A 24,823-nucleotide genomic window follows, 5' to 3' on the forward strand; every position below is an offset into this window, starting at 1 on the left:
TAATGGGGATCTTGATAAACAATCAATCAATTAATCAATCAGTACAGAAACCAGCAGCAACACACAGGAGCAGCACTACAGAAAAAAAAACACGTTCTGGTTCCCATTTTCTCATTTTTCCCATTTCTCTCTTCTTTGAGTTGGAAAGCAGAGCCAGCAGGTGGCGTCTGCAGGAAGCTTCCACACAGGAACCTGAGAGGCAGGAACCTGATCGAACAAGGACAAATACAACAAACTGTTCTCTATCTGCATCTCTCCATTCACTTTCTGAGCAGAGCAACTCCTAAAATAAAACAAACATCATGAACCCACAAGCAGCATCTCAGGGGAAGCAGCTCAATCCAAAATACCCTCCAAGTTTGGTGATGTTGGTGCAAACTGTCAGTCATTTAGGATTTATGGCAGTGTACCAGTTACAACTTGTCAAATTTCCAAACTTTGACCTTTAATTAGAGCGCCCCCATCAGGAGCATGGGGATTGTGTTTCTTCAGCAGCACTTATACACAACTTCCAGTCATGACAACAGCTGGTGACACTTCACAATAAGAGTACAACAATTAACGTTAGTTAATGTTAGTTAATGCTGTAATGGTTAATTAACTGTTAGTTACTGATTATTATGGCATTTACTAATGTTAATAATATCTACAATAACCCTTAAATAACATATAAATTAATACCTTAGCATGAACAGCATTAGTACATGATTCTAAGACACATACACACACACACCCACATAACAGGCGTGTCGTGCCCCATAGCTCAAATATTTGTGAATCCCCGGCCCAGAACTGATTGAATATGATGTCGCAACGTCTCGATGGCCGACACGGGCACTTTCCAACTTTCTCTAGTTAAACAGAAACTCACTTGGAATTTGAGGAATGCTCGTCTTTGCCTCTAAAACGATGAGGTTTTCCCCTGAGAACAGACTGTCTGATAAAAGTCAGTGCTGTCTTAATCTTGACAGAATGTAAAGGCTGAGAGAGTGGAGTGGAAACAGCGAGCTGCTCCTCACAGCCACGAGCAAACTCCAGTGAACTCCAGCTACTCTGCAAGCGGTTAAAAAAAAAAAACACCAGATGGAAGGATTTCCCTGATTCTTAAAGGACCGCATCTGCTGTATCTACTGTACTCCCCGGGGACTGACACAAAACACTGAAAGCAAAATTAGCAGCAGTATTTTGCAAATTCAAAAAGCACACATGCACAGCTAACAGCCAGCAGGTCACCACCTCTTTGTTCAGATATTACAACCTCAAGAAACTGAAAGCTTTTCAAAGTAATTCACTCAGGTGTCTTGTGTGTGCTTTACCTGCATGTGCATTGTTTTGTCTGCTGATTGGACCTGGTGTGTGTTATCATATCTCCTGAGTTACGTATGTAGTTTCTAATCTCTGAGGGGGAAAAAAACATCCTTTTGACTTGTTTTAGGCTGCCTTTGAAGTTGGGCAGCAGCTCCCTCCCAGTCTGACTGCTGATCGGTGTGTTCGGTCCCCAGAAAGTAAACCAACACAGACGTGAGAGACAAGCAGCAAAACAGTGAGTGGGTTTACCTTCTTTCCATAAGATGCTCCCATCCTTCAAGCTTGTCAGGTTTGTGTTTGTCTGGTCAGATGAAGCAGGTGCCAAGACTTTTCCTTTTCCTTTTCCTTTTCCTTTTCCTTCTCTCCTTTAGGCTCTAGCTCTTGGTTTTCTCCCAGCAGTCTGCTCCGGGGTTAGGCTCGGCCCGGAGCCTCCCCTGCCTGCTCTCTCCCCTCTCCCATTGTACCCCCTCCTCCTCCTCCTCCGCCTCCTCCTCCTCGTCCCCCTCCCCCGCCTGGCACCCTGACAGCCTCCGGGGTCAGCAGCCTCCAAACAGAGCGGCGGTGCAGCTCAGCTCGCCGAAAACATCACCACAGCCTCACCAGGAGAAGGCCACCGTGCTGCATGCTCGGCTTAATGGAGCGTGGAGAGTGTGGGAGAGCTGGCCGTGTGTGTGTGTGTGTGTGTGTGTGTGTGTGTGCGGGCCGACCTACATGAGGACAGGCAGAGGAGCGGACCCTTCAGGGCCACCTGTTACTGCCTGACTCCCTGCTCTGACCTGTGAGGAGTTAAGGTGGAAAGGCTGGATTATGCTGATTGGTGGTGACAAGGCAAAGAGAGAGAGAGGGAGAGAGGGAGGGATAGAGAGAGAGAGAGAGAGAGCAACAGTGAGAGCAGCTGACTCGCCCGCCTGGTGTCAGTCCATAGGATTAAAGGTATATGCTGTGCTCGCTCTCTGGAGTCGTGCTGTTTCTGTGTGGATCCAAACGTCCAGTAGGAGCTCTGCACGCCACTCCACTTTAAATACACAAACAAAAACAGAAATTTAGACTCAAAGCATGTGCACATTATTTTCAAGAAGAGAACAGGCAATAAGTAAGAACAGGCAATAAACAAATAAAAAAGGAATAAGGAATACAGCAGTGTTTTGGGCAAAATCTCCTTTTCCCAGTGGTTCAGTTCCTGTGGGTAGCAATTCCCATTAGCTTAGCATAAACACTTGAAGTCAATGGGAGCCATTAGCCTGGCTCCATCAAATTAAAGTCCTCTAAGTTTCTAACTCGATGTGCTGAAAACCCCAGACTAGTGAACATCCTCACTTTTCTGTGCTCGTGCTCTGAAGGCATCAGGAGCGACTCTTCCTCTTCTGTCTCTGTGCCAAAACACAAGCTGATGTTTCTTGGTGAGTGGCATCGCTGGAAAGGCCCACACTCCTGCTGCCGTCCCTGCAGCTCTCCCACATGCTGCAGAACACGTCTGACTAACTAATCTGATGAAACTCCCTGCAGGTTAGGGTTAGGGTTAGGGTTAGGGTTAGGGTTAGGGTTAGGGTCGACACCTCAGCACTTTCTTCACTTTATTTCACAGCCAGACGGAGATTCACACCTGCTTCTGGGGCAAACTGAGAAACATGTGAGTATTCAAAGAGCACAAACACATACAACATCAGACTGGTCTAGAGTTAACGCAGTTTTAGGTGCGTGCGTGTGTGTGTGTGTGTGTGTGTGTGTGTGAGTGTGTGTGTGTGTGTGTGAGTGTACATAATTACACTCCTGTGTCAGCCTAATACAGTTTTTCTCAATTGCTAAAACACAAAAACTGGTTCCTGTAGCACAAAAACCCAAACCTTTTCATCATTCCCAGAAGCACACACACATTTCCCATAAACATAAACACAATTCACCTGTTTCCACACGTTTCAATATCTAAAACTCTTTCTGCAAAACCTTACACAAAAGTGGCCTCATAAATCATTCACTGCACTGTGTTCATTCAGCAAACACATGCTCTCAATATAATTAACCCAAGTTATCATGACCTAAACTCAGAGACCACACCTTTCTCCAAGTGCAAACACTCAGCCTAAAAACTGTTAACACACCAATCAGAACTGTGGGTCAGTAAATAGGACCTGGAGGCCTGGAGGCTTCTTCATGTGCTTTGGAACAGTGGATCACAACCATGCCAAAAAGAGGAAGAGGAAGAGGATGAAGCAACTTCACCGTGTGCCTTTTGAGAGGAACTCTGACAGGGTTAAGGAGCAACGATTCCAACATGTGCAGGTTATTGCTATACAACACAGAAATGTTATAGTGTGTAGAGTAAAGGCCCATCTTTCATTCCAGTACACACAGTACTGTGTTTGAAGTCAAATGTGTGTTTTTGACTCCTGTAGAGAAGCTTTGAGATTGATGCCATGGCTGACCCTCATGAGTTCATCTTTATCGATGAAGCAGGCTTCAATCTGACAAAAAGGAGCAAAAGGGGCCGCGACATCATTGGACACTGAGCAGTCACACAAGTTCCAGGCCAGAGGGGGGGGGCAGCATCACCATGTGTGCAGCTATTAGCCATCGTGGCATCCTCCACCGCCATGCCATACTGGCTCCACAAGGGGATATTTCCCACGCTGCCTGGCAAGAGCAGACATAATGTGTGATGTTGATGAAATACTATGGCCTGACCCTGACCTGAGACAAGATCATGCTGATGCTGAACCTGTATATGTGCTGAATATGGAAATACTGTGAATAAAACCTATTGTGGGCATTTTGGTGGCAGCGTTTAGAATGAATCCCTCCAGTGTGTAACAAACACTCATGTAGTGTGTGTTTTGACAGCTTGTGTGTGTTGTCTGAGGGTAAAAACTGATTGGGACCCAGAAGTTGGATGTTTGTACCGTTGGGTGTGAGTTTTTAGAATTGTTTGTGAAGATTTGAGAAAATGGTGAGTTGTTTAAGCAATTGAAAAAAACTGTAATCCCTCCAGTGTGTAACAGGCAGGAGGGAGTCAGCGTGTCGTTCCGTGTTCTCGCCACTAGATGGAGACAAAGCGCCACTGATGACAGAGGAGCGGCTCAGAGCCTTTTCAACGAAACAAGAACCAACTGAGAACGAAGAGGAAAACAAACAAACAAACATCTGAACACACACACACACACACACACACACACACACACACACACACACACACACACACACACAGAAAATCAGAGGTGAGCATGTGACGTCATCTGAGTCGTGCCGTGTTCGGGTGGTGTCGGGATTATCAGACAGTTCAGCTTCCCGGCAGGAAGTGCACGTGAACGCCTCACCAAATCGTCCAATAAAGTCGGGATTTAACACGAAGTGACGTTTCAAAGTGTCAGCTCACGGCACGGAGTTTTCTGTGAATGAAAACCAATCTGCTCTGTTAAAACCTCAGCGGGCCACAGCGGAACATTTCAAAGTAAAAGTCCCGACTGAGGAAATTTTGTCCGCAGATGCTTTGTTTTCCTCTGCGGGGGTTTAAATGAAACAGTGAGCAGTGTGAGTTTACTGGCCAAAGCCTTCACGGCATCAGATTATAATCTCATGACGTCCAGAGTCCCAAAGCGCAGGGATGCAGGTGGGAGCTGCTGAATTCTCCCAGGAGCCCGATGAGGACGTGAACGCAGCACAAGTGAAAGTGAAACTTTGGTTGAAGGTTTGGACGAGCCGCGACCAGGAGGCTCATTATCATCATTAATGTTGGACTGTCCCACTGTCATGATGTAGAAGAGCTGCACACGTTCAGACGTCAGGAGAGGATTTCTGTTTATCTTTGAGTTCAAGTCCAAGAAGAAAGAAAGAAACTCGACATCATGGGACAAACCGCTTCTGCTGTGAGTCGCTACTTTTGTCTGACGCCATTTCAAACTGCATTTTTCACTGTTGAGTTCATCTGTTAGAAATAAATATAAAAAGTAAAGCAGTGATCATTTTCTTTGTGGTGATGAAAAAAAATCTCCCCAGGCGGTAAAAACAAATGTTAGCCAGTTCTATCCGTCAGACAGCACGTTTTTAAAGCCGTTTAATTCCGTTTATTCCACAGGAAATACAGACTGATCTGTATGTATGAAACCCGCCACTGGAAAATGGACAACAGAATAAATGAATTAATAAAAAATGCAAATCTCTTAATAGTCTGCAAAGTGAGCAGGGCCCCCTGTGTTCCCAGGGCCCTGAACAGGCCTGTGGCTTTTTCTTTTTCCAGCCTGAACAGGAAGCAAAGTGTTTCCTGTTTGTCAGGGTGAGAACAGGCCTCTGGTCCCTCAACACAGAAAAGAGAATAAGAGCCAAACCTGTGGCTCCTTAACAAGAAAGCATCATCTGCTTTGAAGCTTTGATGGAGAGGAGTTTGTGTTTTTCTGCTGAGGCTCTGTTCTCTGAGAACAACAACAAGAAAAAGACATGAAGGGAACACGGTGCGCCACCAAAACTACTGAAAGAAAGATTTGCAGGTTTCATGACGTCACCAGGATTTGCTGGTGAGCGCAGCGTCTGGAACGCAGCCTCTGGATTGGACAGAAACAGGGAAACATGTCCATGAGCTTTGCTGCATTCACACTCTTTCATTTGGGCATTCCTAAAGGGAATTTGTGCTTCACAAATTACACTGGGTTACAAAAATTTTTTTTTTGCAAGTTGTCTAGGTTTTTTCAACTGAATTAGGACCATTTTGCACCACTAAATCCAAAAATGACATCTATTTTTCTCAATCGGGTCAGGTTTTTTTGTTAATTTGATTTTGAAAAATTTAATCTTCTCACAAAATTGATTACATTTTTGTGACTTCATCAGTTGATTTTTTTATATAGTTCTCACCCAAAATAGGTTTTAAGAGAAAAAAAATCATTTTCTAACAGGATGTATTTATTAAGTGTTACAAAATTTAATTCCTGTAAATTGAATAATAGACATTGATAAAGGTAAGTACATGTAAATTGAACATTAAGTCGTCATTGTGCAAAATTCAGGGCATGAACTTTTGTTTCTTCGAACCCCTCAAATGCTCAGCAGCAGGGATGTCTCTCTTCAGAGTCCAGCAGTAATCAGCCATCATGACTGCATCCCAGCGTCCCTGATACCTGACCTCCATCTCTTTTATGTACTGATGGAATCTCTCTCCCTGCTCATCACTCATTGATCCCAGATTCTCAGGAGGAAACCGATCCATATGTGAGAATAAGTAATGCATTTTGATGCTCATGTTGCATCCAAGGTTTCTGAAAGCAGTCAGAATATTGGTGACAAGGTCTGCAGAGTTCCTGGCCTTGTTGTTGCCAAGAAAGTTCTTCACGACCAGAACAAAAGCCTTCCATGCTTCCAGTTCCACTTCGTTCATTGAGTTTTCAAACTGAGGATCTCTGATGAGCTGACGGATTTGAGGACCATCAAAGATGCCAGCTTTCAACTTCTCTATGGTTAATCCTGGAAAAGCATGGCACAAGTAGGCGAAGCAGCCACCATCCTTATCTAGAGCTTTGGTGAACTGTTTGATCAAGCCGAGCTTTATGTGCAGTGGTGGGAAGAGAATCTTGTCTCTGTCTACCAGAGGAATGTTGATGACATTCTTTGCTCTGCAAGGCACCAGTTCCTGCCGCACCAGCCAGTCCTTCTTTGTGTAATGCTGAGCAGTGTCCCCACTATCCCACATACACAGAAAGCATGGGTACTTGGTGAAGCCGGACTTGCCCCAACAAAAAAATTATCTTCTACCATTAATCATAAATTGGCAAAAGTAAAATCTTCAGAATTTGTTTATTGCAAGAAATATGAAAGAATTTTGTATCATAGGACGTGAAAATGCCCATAAATGTAAGCAAAAATGTTAAAAAGCCAATATGTGGCATAATTCAGAAAGTTGACCTGATTGAGCAAAACCAATGTGATTTTTGGATTCAGCACACCAAACTTATCCTAAATCAGCTAAAAAAACTTAAACAATAAATTTGTTGTTGACCAGTGTTATTTGTGAATCTGCATTTATTTGTGCAGATCATCATCGGCTCCCGGCTCCTTTACAAAGACCAAACGCTGCATGCATGAAACTGGTCGCCATGACAAATTCAAATCAAAATGTCAAATTTCACTGTAAGGTTTGGGCTGGGTGACAGAGACTAAATCAAATATTGTGAAATATTTTGACCAAATACCTCAATATGGTTAATGTAGGGATGACTGCTGTTGCTCTGGGAAAATATTCAGACACTGAGATTTTAGATCATTCTTTTTTGATGTCTTTATTTTTCTGTGAGTGTAAAATCTATTCAGTAAAAAAGACGACATTCACAAGTCAGCAAAGTGAGTAAGGAGGAGTGTGTGTGTGTGTGTGTGTGTGTGTGTGTTTCAGTGTGTGTATTATTAACCCTCTGTCACCTGCGTAAATTCACTTTATTATTTTCTGAGACATGGGGAAAAAATAATGAGCAAATCAGCAAAACAAAAAATACAACAAATAATTAGCAAGACGTTAATAAAAAAAAAAATTAAATGAGATCAGTGTAAAGAATGACCAATAAAAATAAAATTAAAAAATAAAACATACATTTGCAAAATAACAGTATTTGAAATGAAGAGAAAAAAACAACAAAATTATTACAAATATATACTTAATATAAAATAGCAACTAAATAACTGTGATGTTTCCACAAAATTTTGTTGAAACACACATTATTTATGTGACTGACTCCATTTAATACAGTTAATGCCTGTTGTCCATTAGGATACGAGGACATCAACCCATATATCATCTCTCTGGTGTGTGTGTGTGTGTGTGTGTGTGTGTGTGTGTGTGTGTGTGTGTGTGTGTGTGTGTGTTTGCACCTCTTAGACTGACTTAAATCAGAAGATGAGTGACTGTGAAGAGGAAGAGGAGGGCAGAGCAGAGTCTGCAGTGTCCAGCCGTCTGTCAATGAAGAGCGACCGGTCTAAAGGACGACCTCCGCTCTTCAGTGCTGAACCTGGACCTTCAGACACAAAGTAAGACAGCTGTTAGAGAGCAGTGTGTGTTCACTGTTTTCTTGTGAAATCTGTTTGTGGTGCATGGAGAAAGTAGACGTGACCCCAAAACTGATGCTTCAGATCATGAGCCACATCCGCTCTTTTAGCTGGACCCCCCCTCACAAAAAAGGCTGAGACCAAATCAAGAGCTGCTGGGAGCGACTGGGAAAGCTGGGAGCACCAGTGCTGCCAGTGGAAAAGTTAGTCTGGAGCCCTGATTTACAAGAACTAATAACATGTTTCAAACATTTGTGTTTCCAGAGGTTCCTGCCACAGAGCAGAGTCTGCAGTGTCCAGCTGTCTGTCCATGAAGAGTGACCGGTCTAAAGGACTACCTCTAAACTTCAGTGCTGAACCTGGACCTTCAGACACAAAGTAAGACAGCTGTCAGACTGTGAGCCTGATGGAATATGATGACATGAGATTATATAGCAGAGCAAGTAGTGAGGAGATCAAGAAAAGAGACTGCAAAGAGAGAAATGACTGCTCCCTGCTCTGCAATCCAGCTGTTCAACCAAAACACATCTGGCTCTGTGCTGTTTTCCACAAACTATGATGCTGTTTGATGTTTTGCACCAAAACACCTGAGAACATTTCCACGTGCACCTGCACTCACAAGTTCTTCACACACCTGAGTCTGAAGTTTAGATTCACATTGACTGACAGAGAAATCTGATCCTGTGCTGCTCAGACTGATGTGCATGTACTCACACACACACACACACACACACACACACACACACACACACACACACACACACACACACACACACACATGACTTGAGTTAAAGTGTAGATCCTCCTGGTTAAATATTACTGCACTGCCAGTGGAAGTTGCTCAGTCAGTTTTTTTCTTGAGTTAAAGTAATCTCTTTTAAAAATACTTAATGATTCAAAAGTACATTTTCATTTCAACATCAAGGTTCAAGGTAAAAAAACACATGGTTCAACACATTGCTGTATTATTTTCACAATGCATTTACAGAACCTGAGAACTCTCTGGAAAAAATATGGTTTCTAACTTGGACTAAATTTTAGGGTTTTTTTTTTTATTACTTTTTTATTTTTAACCTGTGGTGTGTGTGTGTGTGTGCAGACTGGGGCCTAAACAGTCTTGGAGCTGCATCAGTTGGCTTTGACTGGAAAGCTGAGACTCTTGTGGATTCAATGAGCCACATTTGATTCCTGTGTGATGATGTTGGCCCCCATAGCAGCCATTTCACTGCAGGTAGAGACTTTTGTCCAACTGGACGTCGCTGGAGAAAATGACCTCTAGTGACCTCTAGGAGAATCACAGCCTCATCAGACTTTACAGACACAAACTAGAGAGCGAGGCCGTTCAGAGGAGCTCTGCTGCTCCAGACAGACTGACAGTGAGGGCCAGTTTCTGACACGTTTACACAACGAGGATAAGAGGATACTTCAGAATCGCAGTACGTATTGATCGGCTCCCAGGTGTCATGATAGTATCAATCAGGAGATCAGCATATTGTCCAGCCTGAGTGTTGTAATACCTGACTTCTGGTCCTGGAACCAGACAGGAGCACTGGAACCAGCATGAAAACCCACCTGGATGTGGAGGGGATTCAGACATTTGTTATGGGGTCTAGTCGTAGTAGACTGAAGCAGTAACCATGGTGACTAATCTCAGGGTTAAGTCAAGGTGGTGTCGTCCTCTTTTGTTTGTTGAAAGCTTGTTGCAGTGAGTTTCCTCCTCACCCAGAAACTGTTCTCATGTTTTGCTTTTGTTGTTGGTCAAATTTTCTTTTATGGATTCACAATAAAAATCACAAAAAAAACATGAGCTGTCAATCTCTTGGATTGCTGTATTTGTCATCATCTGCTGCAAAAAGTCAAAGTGGATGTCATGCTGTTTACATTTCTTCTAAATACTATCTTAATTGCATTAATATTAGAATATTGTAGTCCATGTAGAGGCCGCTTATGACAATTGTAATAACCTTGGCTAAATGTCAAGTGTCCCATCGTCATGTACTTTTTTTTATTAGATTTTAAGATTTCAGTTAAGACATAATGTTGTCTAAACATAAACAAAGTGCTTTCATCTCCACAGGGACAGGAAGAGGAGTCGAGGTGATGTGAAGGAGCAGCTGTCCTGCTGTGCTTTGTGTCAGGAGCTCCTGAGGGATCCAGTCTCCACCAGCTGTGGACACTGGTTCTGCAGACGGTGCATCACCTCAGACTGGGACCAGTCTGATCCATCAGGAGATCCTGCCTGTCCCCAGTGTGGAGAAAGATCCAGAACAAGACCTGGACTGCAGACACCCAGTCAAACCAGCCCAGTGGACGGCGATCTGCAGGAGGTTTTAGACGAGCATAAGATCAGTCTGAGGAGGAGATGTGAATTTGTGACAGAAGGAACTGCTGCAGCAGGAAGTGGAACCCCCCTCAACAGGATCTACACTGAGCTCTACATCACACAGGGACGGAGGGAAGAGGTTAATACCCAACATGAGGTGTGGCAGCTGGAGACAACATCCAAGATGGAGACCCTCAGTGACACTCCAATCAGGTGCCAGGACATCTTTAAACCCTTACCTGGCCAAGACACACACATCAGAGTAGTTGTGACGCAGGGCGTTGCCGGGATTGGAAAAACCTTCTCAGTGCAGAAGTTCACTCTGGACTGGGCAGAGGGCTTGGAAAACCAACATGTCAGTCTTGTGGTTCTGCTTTCGTTCCGGGAGCTGAACTTGATCAAAGATGAGCGCTACAGTCTTCTCCAGCTGCTCCGTGTTTTCCACCCAACATTACAGACGGTCACAGCAGAGAAGCTCGCCGTCTGTAAAGTCGTGTTCATCTTTGACGGCCTGGATGAAAGCAGGTTTTTATTGGATTTCCAGAACAATGAGGTCGTGTCTGATGTCACACAGACATCATCAGTAGACGTGCTGTTGACAAACCTCATCAAGGGGAATCTGCTTCCCTCAGCTCTCCTCTGGATAACTTCCAGACCTGCGGCGGCCAATCAGATCCCTCCTACATGTGTGGACAGGGTAACAGAAGTGCGAGGGTTCACTGACCTCCAGAAGGAGGAGTACTTCAGGAGGAGATCCAGTGATGAGGAGCTGTGCAGCAGAATCATCTCACACATCAAGGCGTCCAGGAGCCTCCACATCATGTGCCACATCCCAGTCTTCTGCTGGATCACTGCTACAGTTCTGGAGCACATGTTGACTACAGACCAGAGAGGAGAGCTGCCCAAGAGCCTGACTGCCATGTACTCACACTTCCTGCTGGTTCAGACACAGAGGAAGAAGCACAAGTACGATGAGAGACATGACAGGAGTCAGCAGGAGCTGATGGAGACTGACAGGGAAGTTCTTCTGAAGCTGGGCAGGCTGGCGTTTGAACATCTGGAGAAAGGCAACCTGATGTTCTACCAAGAAGACCTGGAGGAGTGTGGTCTTGATGTCACAGAGGCCTCAGTGTACTCAGGAGTGTGCACAGAGATCTTCAAAACTGAGTGTGTGCTCTTCCAGAGAAAAGTCTACTGCTTTGTTCATCTGAGCATTCAGGAGTTTCTCGCTGCAGTCTACATCTTCCACTGCTACACCAACAGCAACACAGAGGTACTGGCCAGAGTCATGAGGAGAGAATGTGATGACAAAAAGCCATCGTTGGATATCTTCCTGACGAAAGTCATGTCTGAAGCCCTGGAGAGCAAAAATGGTCACCTGGACCTCTTTGTCCGTTTCCTTCATGGCCTCTCACTGGAGTCCAACCAGAGGCTCTTAGGAGGCCTGCTGGGTCAGACAGAGAGCAGACCAGAAGACATCCAGGAGGTCATCAAGAACCTGAAGATGAACACCTCCAGTGTCTCACCTGACAGAAGCATCAACATCTTCCACTGTTTGATGGAGATGAACGACCTCTCAGTACATCAGGATATCCAAGAGTTCCTGAAGTCAGAGAACAGATCAGATAAGAAACTCTCTGCGATCCACTGCTCAGCTCTGGCCTACATGCTGCAGATGTCAGAGGAGGTTCTGGATGAGTTTGACCTGAAGGCGTACAACACATCATATGAGGGACGACGGAGACTGATCCCAGCTGTGAGGAACTGCAGGAAGGCTCGGTTAGTCCTGATGTGAAATCAACATTATACAAACAGTGTAGAGCTGCTTCCATACCTGACACCATCAGAAATACAATAAAGATATGTAGTTCTCTAAATATTCAGGATAAAGGATTGATTCTGAGAGAAAAAATATACTTCAGGCAGTCCAAGGTAAAAAGGAGGCAACATGATGGTGATGCCCACAGCAGCTCACCCCTACAATACTTCAAAATAAGAGTTTTTGCTGTGTAATTGAACTTGAGCATCAGGTTTCTACTGCTTGGTTTCTTCTGATATTATACATGAAGCACATTTCAAAAAATTGTATCCTGTAGTACAATTTAATATTACTATAATATAACACTATATAAACACAAGAAAATCACAGACTTGACATTAAATCTGTAATTACAGACTTTCTGGCTGTGGACTCTCAAAGACTCACTGTGAAACCGTGGCCTCGGCTCTGAAGTCCAACCCCCATCTGACAGAGCTGGACCTGAGTGAGAACCACCGGCTGCAGGATTCAGGAGTGAAGCTGCTGTCTGCTGGACTGGAGAGTCCAAACTGCAGACTGAAGACTCTCAGGTCAGACTGCACTTTTTAATGATGACATAAATATATGGATATTGTTTGAATCATATAGTAGCACTAAATGTCTATAAGGCTGATATTGCTGTGAAGTATATGCTGTGCTTTTTTAAAGTCGGGGCTGCTGGTTATTTTAGTTTTTGTGAGGATGGTTGGTCAGGTTCTGTATCATGGATGCATGCGTGCTTTGTGAGGTTTGACAAGTAACTAACAACCGTCTCATGTGTCAGGAGAGAGAGAGAGAGAGAGAGAGAGAGAGAAAGAGAGAGAGAGAGAGAGAGAGAGAAAGAGAGATTTTTGATTTTTAAAATATTTTTTTGTCTCTATGTGCACTGTCCAAAAACATAATACACTACAATGACATTTTTCACAATATGGTTACATGCACAAACCACTGTCCAAACATTACATCAGCACATGTGTAAAGACTAACTGCCCCTGTGCTACAGAGCAGAGCGCCTCCCCATAACCCCACATCTGCTGGAAGCTGCCCACATCACCAGCAGCTCTGTAGAAGCTGAACTCCACCAGCAGTCTGGACTTCACCATTTTTACAAAAACCAATCAATACATCAATACAACAAACAGAGCAGTGAGACGGGTGCACTCTGAAAAACAGTGAAATACAGTCTCTCTCTGCCCACAAAAGGGACATTTATCCTCCACATCAGCATTAATGACAGAAACAAAAGAGTTCACAGCTACAATGCCATGCAGGATTCTCCACTGCAGGTCTGCATGTTTCTTTGTTAAAGGAGGGCCTCCTCCACCGAGCAGTTCACCGCCGGCACCAGTTTGACGGCATGACGGCGAGTCAGCCTCTCAAACTCCACACCGGCCTCCACCACGGGCATACTGCCCAACCGAGCCGGCAGCCCCGCTACCAAACCAAACTACACCTGCACCTACACACCTGTCAGTAACCCAAATACAGAGAAATAAAGAAAAATACACACATAGAACAGCAAAAAGAGAGAAAACTCACTCACACTGAAGCCACGCTACCACTCCACACTCCACTCACTTCATCATGCACTCAGAGAGAGAGAGAGACTTTGACTTTAAAAATACCTTTATTTGAACAATTAAATGATCTTTCAACAACAAATCAGATTAACTCAGATGTTCATAACTAAAAGTAAAAAAAGCCAGAAATCAGACAAAACAAGAGTTTAGAACAACGTTCCATCAGTCAAAAGGAGAGCGACAGTTCTCCTGCCTCCCCACAGAGCACAGAACTCCTCCCACTGCCCACACAGCTCTGAACGTCTCCAGGTTGTTCACTGTGTGATAGTACGCATGTTCAACTCTCAGCCGGGCAGCCACCAGACCCTTCATGACCTCAACACAATCTGTGCATCCTGCATCCTTCACCTTGTTTTTCCTGGATACCCAGATAGCAAGCTTAGACATTGCAAACATCAAATTCAGTAAAGTACAGATGTGCTTTTTCTTCACCTGGTATTTAGGACCATAAATAAACAAATCTAAAGAAAAAGGTTCCCCCAAACCTCTGCACCATGACTGTAAAACCCTCAGCAGACCAGCCAGCCTCACACAGCCAGTAAACACATGAACCAGAGATTCTTCCTGAGAACAGAGCAGACAGCCCACCCCGTGGCTGGGATCCAGGTGTGCTATGTGTCTGTTCGTAGCTGTTGCTCCATGTATTATCCTCCACTGGAGGTCAGCTGTCCGCTTTTCAACGGGAAGCTTATACAAGGACCTCCAGCTGCCTTTCGGGGACTTGCTTTGGCCGAAAACCTCAGTCCACTTCGACACTTTAACCCCCACCAAGGACCCCAGGTTGTTCACTTTCACACAAAGCTGATATGCTGCTTTCTTTTCCAAAACTTCAAACCTTCCAAGCTTTGGAGTTGCAAAAGTTAATAACTTGTCCTCCTCCTCCTGCCACTCCTCCACAGCAGGAGCAGCAGTCAGAGAAGGGAAGGCATACTCACATCCCTCACTCCACCGTTCACCCTGAACGGTGGAGTGAGGGATGCACAGCGGAGCCTTACAGCCCAAACCAACAGTCTTTAACCCGCTGGCAAACTTACCAAACCTCCGCAACTCGTTCTCCAGCAGCTCACTGGGAATGAACGGCGGCGATTCTGGTGGACGGTACCGCCAGAGGAGACACCTGGACGAACGTGTCCTGCAGCACCACACCTGTCTCCACCAGCTTATGGACAAACCGCTCCTCCTTTACAAAAACTACCACCGCCTTGTTCATACGGGAAGCGTAGGCCAAACTGTCATGGCCCACAGCCTCTCCCACAGCGAGCAGCACCGCCTCCATCGGCACACCGGGGCCGGGGACGAGCCTCACCCCGTGTTGGAGGGACAGGGACGGCGTCTCAGCGGACGCCATCTCGCCCACCTCGACGCCGATTTACAGCTCTGTTTTATCCACAAACACCAAGAACAGAAAAAATATCACTTACCTGGTCATGCAGAAACAACAGAGAGAGAAAAGAAAGGTGCAGAAAACACCAATAGTGGAAAAAAAGATTCAAAACCCTCAGCAGCCACTCACTCCACTCACACACCCAACTCCCAGCATGCAGTGCAGAGAGAGAGAGAGAGAGAGAGAGAGAGAGAGAGAGAGAGAGAGAGAGAGAAACCTTATTCTTAGTTTAGATTTGAGTGTTTGTGTGTTTGAAACTCGGTTTCTGTCAGAGCCACATGACTTCTATCAAAAAGAGCTGGTGAGCCGTCGGTTCCAGATCTCGGCTGTGATGTGTGGAAGAAAATCAAACACATCAGGGCTCATCAACTCCATTTGTCCAAAGGACAGAATGTTTTTAATCAGACACTGTGGGGACCAGGCTTTACAATAACAACATATTAATTTATTTAGTATTTTCAGTTTCTGACAAAATGAATAGCTGTATCAGTGTGAGCAGGCTGCTAGAAAACATGGCAAATCCATAATAATAACTAGATAGTGAAGTAGAAAAAGCTCTCAGAGCGCAAGGAGCCAGTTCACTGAGGAGTGACGCTTCAAATCTGGAATTATGGAAATGGAATGACTGACAGGAAGTTTGAATCCCCTTTAACCGGTGTTGACTCTGTTATGCAGCGCCCTGATTGGAGGAAAATGTTGAGCCCATGCTTGCATGAAGATACAGCACAAGACTCATTCCATTCCTAAAAGACAGGAAGTGGTTTGAGCTTCAGCTGTCAGGCTGCTGCTCTTCAGAGACAAGCAGCCAATCAGACGCAGCTCTGTGAGGGAGGCCTGACAGAGATCTGCACTCTTCCTGTCTTATAGTTTATTTTTTATTCTTCATTCAGATTGAGGCACTGCAGGTTGTCAGAGAGCAGCTGTGCTTCTCTGGCCTCGGCTCTGAAGTCCAACCCCCATCTGACAGAGCTGGACCTGAGTGAGAACCAGCTGCAGGATTCAGGAGTGAAGCTGCTGTCTGCTGGACTGGAGAGTCCAAACTGCAGACTGGAGACTCTCAGGTCAGACTGCACTTTTTAATGATGACATAAATATATGGATATTGTGTGAATCATATAGCAGCACTAAATGTCTCTAAGGCTGATATTGTTGTGAAGTATATGTTGTGCTTTTTTAAAGTCGGGGCTGCTGGTTATTTTAGTTTTTGTGAGGATGGTTGATCAGATTCTGTATCATGGATGCATGAGAGAGAGAGAGAGACAGAGAGAGAGACAGAGAGAGAGAGAGAGAGAGAGAGAGAAACCTTATTCTTAGTTTAGATTTGAGTGTTTGTGTGTTTGAAACTCGGTTTCTGTCAGAGCCACATGACTTCTATCAAAAAGAGCTGGTGAGCCGTCGGTTCCAGATCTCTGCTGTGTTTGTGGAAGAAAATCAAACACATCAGGGCTCATCAACTCCATTTGTCCAAAGGCCAGAATGTTTTTAGGCAGACACTGTGGGGACCAGACTTTACAATAACAACATATTCATTTATTTAGTATTTTCAGTTTCTGACAAAATGAATATCTGTATCAGTGTGAGCAGGCTGCTAGAAAACATGGCAAATCCATAATAATAACTAGATAGTGAAGTAGAAAAAGCTCTCAGAGCACAAGGAGCCAGTTCACTGAGGAGTGACGCTTCAAATCTGGAATTATGGAAATGGAATGACTGACAGGAAGTTTGAATCCCCTTTAACCGGTGTTGACTCTGTTATGCAGCGCCCTGATTGGAGGAAAATGTTGAGCCCATGCTTGCATGAAGATACAGCACAAGACTCATTCCATTCCTAAAAGACAGGAAGTGGTTTGAGCTTCAGCTGTCAGGCTGCTGCTCTTCAGAGACAAGCAGCCAATCAGACGCAGCTCTGTGAGGGAGGCCTGACACAGATCTGCACTCTTCTGGTCTTATAGTTTATTTTTTATTCTTCATTCAGACTGAAGTACTGCTGGTTGACAGAGAGCAGCTGTGCTTCTCTGGCCTCGGCTCTGAAGTCCAACCCCCATCTGACAGAGCTGGACCTGAGTGAGAACCAGCTGCAGGATTCAGGAGTGGAGCTGCTGTCTGCTGGACTGGAGAGTCCAAACTGCAGACTGAAGACTCTCAGGTCAGACTGCACTTTTTAATGATGACATAAATATATGGATATTGTTTGAATCATATAGCAGCACTAAATGTCTATAAGGCTGATATTGCTGTGAAGTATATGTTGTGCTGTTTTAAAGTCGGGGCTGCTGGTTATTTTAGTTTTTGTGAGGATGGTTGGTCAGGTTCTGTATCATGGATGCATGAGAGAGAGAGAGAGAGAGAGAGACCGACCGACCGACCGACCGACCGACCGACCGACCGACCGACCGACCGACCTACCTACCTACCTTATTCTTAGTTTAGATTTGAGTGTTTGAAACTCGGTTTCTGTCAGAGCCACATGACTTCTATCAAAAAGAGCTGGTGAGCCGTCGGTTCCAGATCTCTGCTGTGTTTGTGGAAGAAAATCAAACACATCAGGGCTCATCAACTCCATTTGTCCAAAGGCCAGAATGTTTTTAGGCAGACACTGTGGGGACCAGACTTTACAATAACAACATATTCATTTATTTAGGAATAATTAGCCTATTATTGTTTAGTATTTTCAGTTTCTGACAAAATGAATAGCTGTATCAGTGTGAGCAGGCTGCTAGAAAACATGGCAAATCCATAATAATAACTAGATACTGAAGTAGAAAAAGCTCTCAGAGCGCAAGGAGCCAGTTCACTGAGGAGTGACGCTTCAAATCTGGAATTATGGAAATGGAATGACTGACAGGAAGTTTGAATCCCCTTTAACCGGTGTTGACTCTGTTATGCAGCGCCCTGATTGGAGGAAAATGTTGAGCCCATGCTTGCATGAAGATACAGCACAAGACTCATTCCATTCCTAAAAGACAGGAAGTGGTTTGAGCTTCACCTGTCAGGCTGCTGCTCTTCAGAGACAAGCAGCCAATCAGACGCAGCTCTGTGAGGGAGGCCTGACAGAGATCTGCACTCTTCTTGTCTTATAGTTTATTTTTTATTCTTCATTCAGATTGAGGCACTGCAGGTTGTCAGAGAGCTGCTGTGCTTCTCTGGCCTCGGCTCTGAAGTCCAACCCCCATCTGACAGAGCTGGACCTGAGTGAGAACCACCGGCTGCAGGATTCAGGAGTGAAGCTGCTGTCTGCTGGACTGGAGAGTCCAAACTGCAGACTGGAGGCTCTCAGGTCAGACTGCACTTTTTAATGATGTGTGAACATGTAATATTCTGTTAGCTGAACAGGAGTTTTACAGGCTTACATCTCAAATTGTTGTCAAACTGTATTTTGAAATGAAAAACTGTGAACTTGAGTGATGATATTGTACATTATTTCAACATGCAGGGGTCCAAAAGGCCTCCGTCTGTGGGAATCTGATATTTATTGTGGTAATTCCACAGAACGTATAGAGGACACCATCATCGAGGTCTTGGTCCAGCTATGGATTCACAAAGGATCCCAATATTTTCTTTGATGAATCATCAGGGACAAAAATCCCATGTGGGCATATCAGTGCATTCTGCTATCTTTCACAGATTAGGCATGATGGGATGGAGTTGATATGTCCAACTTTTACCATCCTGATCACATTCCCTCATGGTCACTGTTGTCTTGGAACTGTTCTGAACCTCAACTAAACCTATTTACAACATATTTAACAAACATAACGTACCATTCTGAAACATCCTGTAATAAACAGATCTGAGGTGGTTCGGTTTCTCCTGTCTGTGGTTCAGGATCGTACGTTTGTATAACATCACACTCAGGGTCCCGGTTCACGGGTCCCACAGGGTTTAGGGTTAGGGTTAGCGCCGACTGTTTTATCAACCCGACACAACACAATGCCAGCTTCGTCTGTGGTTCGGGATCGGAGTCGGGCTCAAACACGTACGGTCGTATGACATCACGCTCGGCGGTTGCCATGACAATCTTACATGAGATGATAATTCCTGTTTACCGGTGAGCACCATTGAGCTCCGCTGAGCAATGAAGGTTTCAGTTACTTGCTTGTGATTGGCCCGACCATATGCCACTCAGAAAACAGTCAGCCAATCAGTGGAGAGGGGCTGATTCTCTCTTCTGATTGGCTAATCGAACCGTGCTGCCAGAGCTCCGGGAGAAAGGCGAGAGAGAGGAGCTGTGAAACTATATTTATCAGACCACAGGTTCAAAACCACAAACACATCATGCAGGGAGATCAACAGTTAAAATAAAACCCTGGAGACGTGGACAGCATGGGGCCTTTAAGGACCCATGATCAAGAAAGGTAACAAAAACACCTTGATGAAATGGTATGTCAGGTTTTTTCACTTCATTCATTTAATTTAGGCCTTATTCCTTTTTCTTTTAATCTTTCTTTATGAAATGACATTTATCATTGCTTGTCAGTGCAGTTTTAAAAAGTATGATGACGTACTTTTTACAAGAAGTCAAACATCAAATTTCCTTAGATTGTGGTAATTCCAGCAGAGTTTTTTTTTTTAATAGCAAACTTGGTTTAAAAGAGATGCCTGTCATTTTGTTATGATTTTTCTTTGATATGTACGGTCTTGGTCTGGTCTCGGTCTCGACCTCCAAATGTCTCGGTAATGTCTCGGTCTCGGTCGGTGCGGTCTTGACTACAACACGACTTATTGGTTTAATGTTTTCAGTCCACTTGGTCCATATCAGCTAGAATTTTTCTTTTTGGATCCTGAGGGAAAATGACAGCTGTTCCATAATCTATATTTCATGTACTATTTCTATCTAGGGATGCACCGATACCACTTTTTCACAGAATGAGTAGAGTACAAGTACTTGCATTTCAGTACTCACCAATACCGATACCGAGTACTTAATAACGCCATTACACTTTATAGAATTACTTTGAATTTTTTTAATTTTTCCACAGATGTTCTTTTATTTGAACAACATTCCTCAGCATGTTTTTCTTGAACATGGGTGACTGTCACAAGTTTCACTGCAGTACAAACACAAATTTAACAAAATTGTCATACACTGCGGATGTTTCAGGGCTCTCAAGTTTTGAACTGAGTTCAGAGTGAGATTTTGGTGGTGGCGGCGTCGGGGGGTGTTATGTTAAATTATTACCGGTATTACTATTTTTAAAATGTAAATTACAATATCAACAATACAATATCAAAAAGACCTAACAAATCAGCTACCAATGAATGAGTATGCCTGTGATAACACAGATTGAAAAATAAGCCGAAGTGATACCTCTTCTCTGAATAGACAAGCTAAGCCAGTGTGCTGCTGTTAGCCAGTGAAAATAGAGCGGAGTGGCAACTCTTCCCTTTGTTACACAATCTATGTCAGTGCGCTGCTGTAGCTGGAGAGTTTCTCTGCCTTTGCTCTCAAGTCTCACACATTGGGCGTGAGACTTGAGAGCCCTGATGTTTTATGCGGATGTGTTTTTTCACGGAGTCGTGCAGCTTCGGTAGCACCGTGTCTGTGATATGGTGACGGCTGGGAATCTCATACCTTGGCTCCAGTACGCAGAGAAGACCCCGGAATCCCAGATCATCGCCCACAGACAGTGGCTGGTCATCCAGGGAAATATACTCGGCAAGAGCATCTGTGATTTTGACCCTCACGCGGGTTGCCTCTGGACATTTTCTCCCGCCTCGCCAGCGTCTGCCGCAAAGTTGGTTGTCTTTTGTCGGTGCCGCTTGTGAACTCCTTATATTCTGTGTTGTGCTGGGATTTCAAATGCTTTATCAAGTTGCTTGTGTTGTAAATTGCAGATTTGGTCCCTCCTCTAGACAGTTTTGCTGAACATAATTTGCATTCTGCTTTGTTTCTGTTGCGCTCGCTCTCATCCACCTGCAAATATTTCCACACCGCTGACATGACTCCACACTGCCCGCCTTGCAGTCAGTTAATGTAAACTGCACACTTCCATAAACTGGTATCGGTGTCGTGGTATCGGCACATATTTTACGAGTACGAGTAGAGTACTCAAGCCCGGTATCGGCACCAATACCCGATACTGGTATTGATATCGGTGCATCCCTATTTCTATCCATTCATCAGTGACTGCTGGGTCTGGTTTTAGCATCTCCTTGTCACCGCCTTTTTACCGCCAAAAGTATTTGAGCCAGTTTCTTTTCTTTTGGCTCCATCTTTCAAATGGGATGTCACCATGTAGATAGCATCACATCTAAAAGGAATGGTACCTCCAGATACATTATTTAGATGCTGATGTATTTCTGGCCAATAAGGGACAGGAACCTGGCAGTTCCAGAAGATATGGAAGTGATTGGTGTCATTTATCTCCTCCAGCAACTCCCACCATCTCCAAAAGGCCTTTTTTGCGAGGGAGTCCTGAGAAATGGTGCAATATTTTTGCAGCAGAGCTCTGGCCATGCAGTCCAACTGGTTGAATTCCACTGCACTTCACAGATTCTCTGCCAACTCTCGTCCCAAATCTGAAAATGAGCCTCCTTCTCCCATTTCTTTGTTCCATAAAGCATATTTTCAGAGCGACACTGGCGAATACTGTTGTCTGGTCAGTCTGTTGAAATGCTAATAACTTTGGCCCTGATTGGTCCAGAGACTGGGTGCTGGTGTCATGTGATGCAGAAGCTCTTGTTCTCCAGTTTTACTCTGAGAAGATGGTAGACTGAAGGCATCTGAGGACTTTTCACTGAGCCATTCATTTGTTATTTATGGACGTACCTATGGCTGTTTTCACGTCTACCGTATTTAGCACTGAATTTGAATTATTTTGGATCTTTCATCATTTCTTGCTTTTATTGTCTGTTTATTTGTGTTTTTAATATTTTGATGTCTTTTCATTTCAGGTGTTATCTTTATCTTTTCATTTACTCTGATGGTTTTGTAAAGCACTTTGGAACTTTGCTTTAAAGGTGTAATATAAATATAAATTAGTATTATCAGTATTATTATTAATATAAGTATTATAATAATTATTTCATTGGTTTTTCCTGCATTTTTGAATATTTTGAAAAATCTCTGACTGATAAATATCCAAAACTCTGGAAATTATAGCTCCATATTTTATTCTTCATTCAGATTGAGTCACTGCAGGTTGACAGAGAGCAGCTGTGCTTCTCTGGCCTCGGCTCTGAAGTCCAACCCCCATCTGACAGAGCTGGACCTGAGTGAGAACCAGCTGCAGGATTCAGGAGTGGAGCTGCTGTCTGCTGGACTGGAGAGTCCAAACTGCAGACTGAAGACTCTCAGGTCAGACTGCACTTTTTAATGATGGCAGAAATATATGGATATTGTTTGAATCATATAGTAGCACTAAATCTCTATAAGTCTGATATTGCTGTGAAGTATATGTTGTGCTTTTTTAAAGTCGGGGCTGCTGGTTATTTTAGTTTTTGTGAGGATGGTTGGTCAGGTTCTGTATCATGGATGCATGGTGCTTTGTGAGGTTTGACAAGTAACTAACAACCGTCTCATGTGTCAGGAGAGAGAGAGAGAGATTTTTTTGATTTTTAAAACACTATTAATTTATACACAATTATTAAAAAAAAAAACACAAAGAAAAAACAGCACAAAAATAAAATAAATTATAGCATATTCAGGTCAACATTTGACCAAAGACCAATCCGCCTTCTTTCACATAACAGAACCCTTTTTTAAGGCACCACATTTTCTTAAACTCCTTCAGGTTATTTGTTATAGCAAAGAAATTAAAGTCCGTTTTAAACGCTTTAACATACGTTTATATATCTCCAACACATCAAAATCAACCAGGTTTTCCAGCTTGTTTTTCCTGCTCAGGTAAGTAGCCATCTTTGCCTGACCAATCAGAAAGTTGAAAAACTGACATTTGATTTTGTTCTTTTTGTTGTACTTATACCCTAGAATGTACATGAGACTCGTGAAAGACTCGTCAAGCAGAGCAAAAATACGAGTCAAAAACTCAAACAATGAACAGAGCCGTCCACACTCAAGAAAACAATGAAAGACTGTCTCTCTCTGCGGACAGAAAGGACAGGTATCAGCAACACCTGGATTAATCACAGATACAAATGCATTCACAGCCACAGCAGCATGGAGGATCCTCCACTGCAGGTCAGCAGCCCTCTTAGTTAACGGTGGTTTATATAGCGCTCGCCACTCAGGCCTCTGGGCCTCCACCAGGCCCAGGTGGGCCCTCCAGGGGGTATCAACCCGATCTTTCAGTTTATTCTGATTCAGAATTTTAACCAACAAATAATACATTTTCTTACCTACCATTGTACTCAATTTGTAATCAGTGACATTGTTCAGTTTTAACAAAACACCATCACATTTCAACACAGGTACAATTCTGACTTCAGGAAAGGGGTCGTTTACATTAGGCTGAATCAGTCCGTTACAGTAATCAGCAGTCATTAAGAGTTCAGAGTGAGCCAGCTGCTGCTTCCATCCCCTCAGCAGGAGGCTGGCCACCCTGACTGACCTGACCCCCAGGCGGGATGCCAGGCCTGCAGCATTGTCGGAACCGGGTCCCATGAACCACAGGCTCTCTGAGGAGCCAGAACAAAGAGTCACTGCTCAGTCTCTCCTTACGGAACATCCCCCACATTTTAAACAGTCCTTTATAAAACAATGGGAGATTGTTCAACTTTTGTCCATTAAAGTCCATTAGAAACAGTGATTCAGCCAGACCCAGCCCACCACACCGCTCCAGGATGGCACGAGCTACGGGTCTCCAGACCAGATCAGCAGGTCCAGTCAGGAGTCTCTTAATAAACTGCAGTCTAAAAGCAGCCCCCCTGCTCGCCAGGTGGACCAGCCCGTGCCCCCCCTCCTCCTTGGGCAGGAACAGAAGGCTCTGTGGGACCCAGTGCAGACGGTCCCAGAAAAAGTCCACCATGACAGCCTGCACTCTGGCCAGCAAGTTGACTGGAGGGTCCATACACGCCAGCCGATGCCACAACATAGACGACACAAAATTATTTATAATGAGGATCCGACCTTTAAAAGACATTTTTGATAAAATCCATTGCCATTTCTTTAGTCGGCCCTCAACTTTCTCCAAAACATTGTCCCAGTTTTTTGAGGAAAAAGACTCATCTCCAAGATGAACCCCCAGATACTTGAGTCCTCCTCTCTTCCACATGAGGCCTCCAGGCAAACACAAACTAGAAATCCTTCCCTCACCTATGGCTAGGGCTTCGCTCTTTCGCCAATTTCCTTTAGCAGCAGAGAGCTTGCTAAAGTTGACCACAGTTTGTTCAACACATTAATATCATTTTGATTTTTTATTAGTACAATAATATCGTCAGCATATGCAGATAATTTAAAACAATTTTTACATTCAGGAAAGGAGAAACCAGACAACTTAGACCGTAACTTGTGC

General features: G+C 44.1%; 2 protein-coding genes across 2 annotated transcripts in view; both read left to right on the forward strand.

The window, feature by feature from the left end:
• The window catches only part of LOC115359332 (NACHT, LRR and PYD domains-containing protein 14-like), a gene marked incomplete at its 3' end in the record, with an annotated part of 845,616 nt that overhangs the window by 717,644 nt on the left and 103,149 nt on the right, over positions 1-24,823 (forward strand). The window lies entirely within an intron of this gene.
• Positions 5,093-23,574, forward strand: LOC115359334 (NACHT, LRR and PYD domains-containing protein 12-like). The gene is made up of 10 exons (XM_030051743.1): positions 5,093-5,168; positions 8,159-8,307; positions 10,403-10,494; positions 10,558-12,427; positions 12,824-12,997; positions 16,301-16,471; positions 17,386-17,556; positions 18,514-18,687; positions 22,537-22,707; positions 23,341-23,574. Exons 1-10 carry the CDS (start codon positions 5,148-5,150, stop codon positions 23,438-23,440), a joined length of 3,093 nt encoding a protein of 1,030 aa, XP_029907603.1. The 5' UTR covers positions 5,093-5,147; the 3' UTR covers positions 23,441-23,574.

This window comes from Myripristis murdjan, chromosome 5 (assembly GCF_902150065.1).
Source record: "Myripristis murdjan chromosome 5, fMyrMur1.1, whole genome shotgun sequence".
In the NCBI taxonomy this organism is placed as follows: domain Eukaryota; kingdom Metazoa; phylum Chordata; class Actinopteri; order Holocentriformes; family Holocentridae; genus Myripristis; species Myripristis murdjan.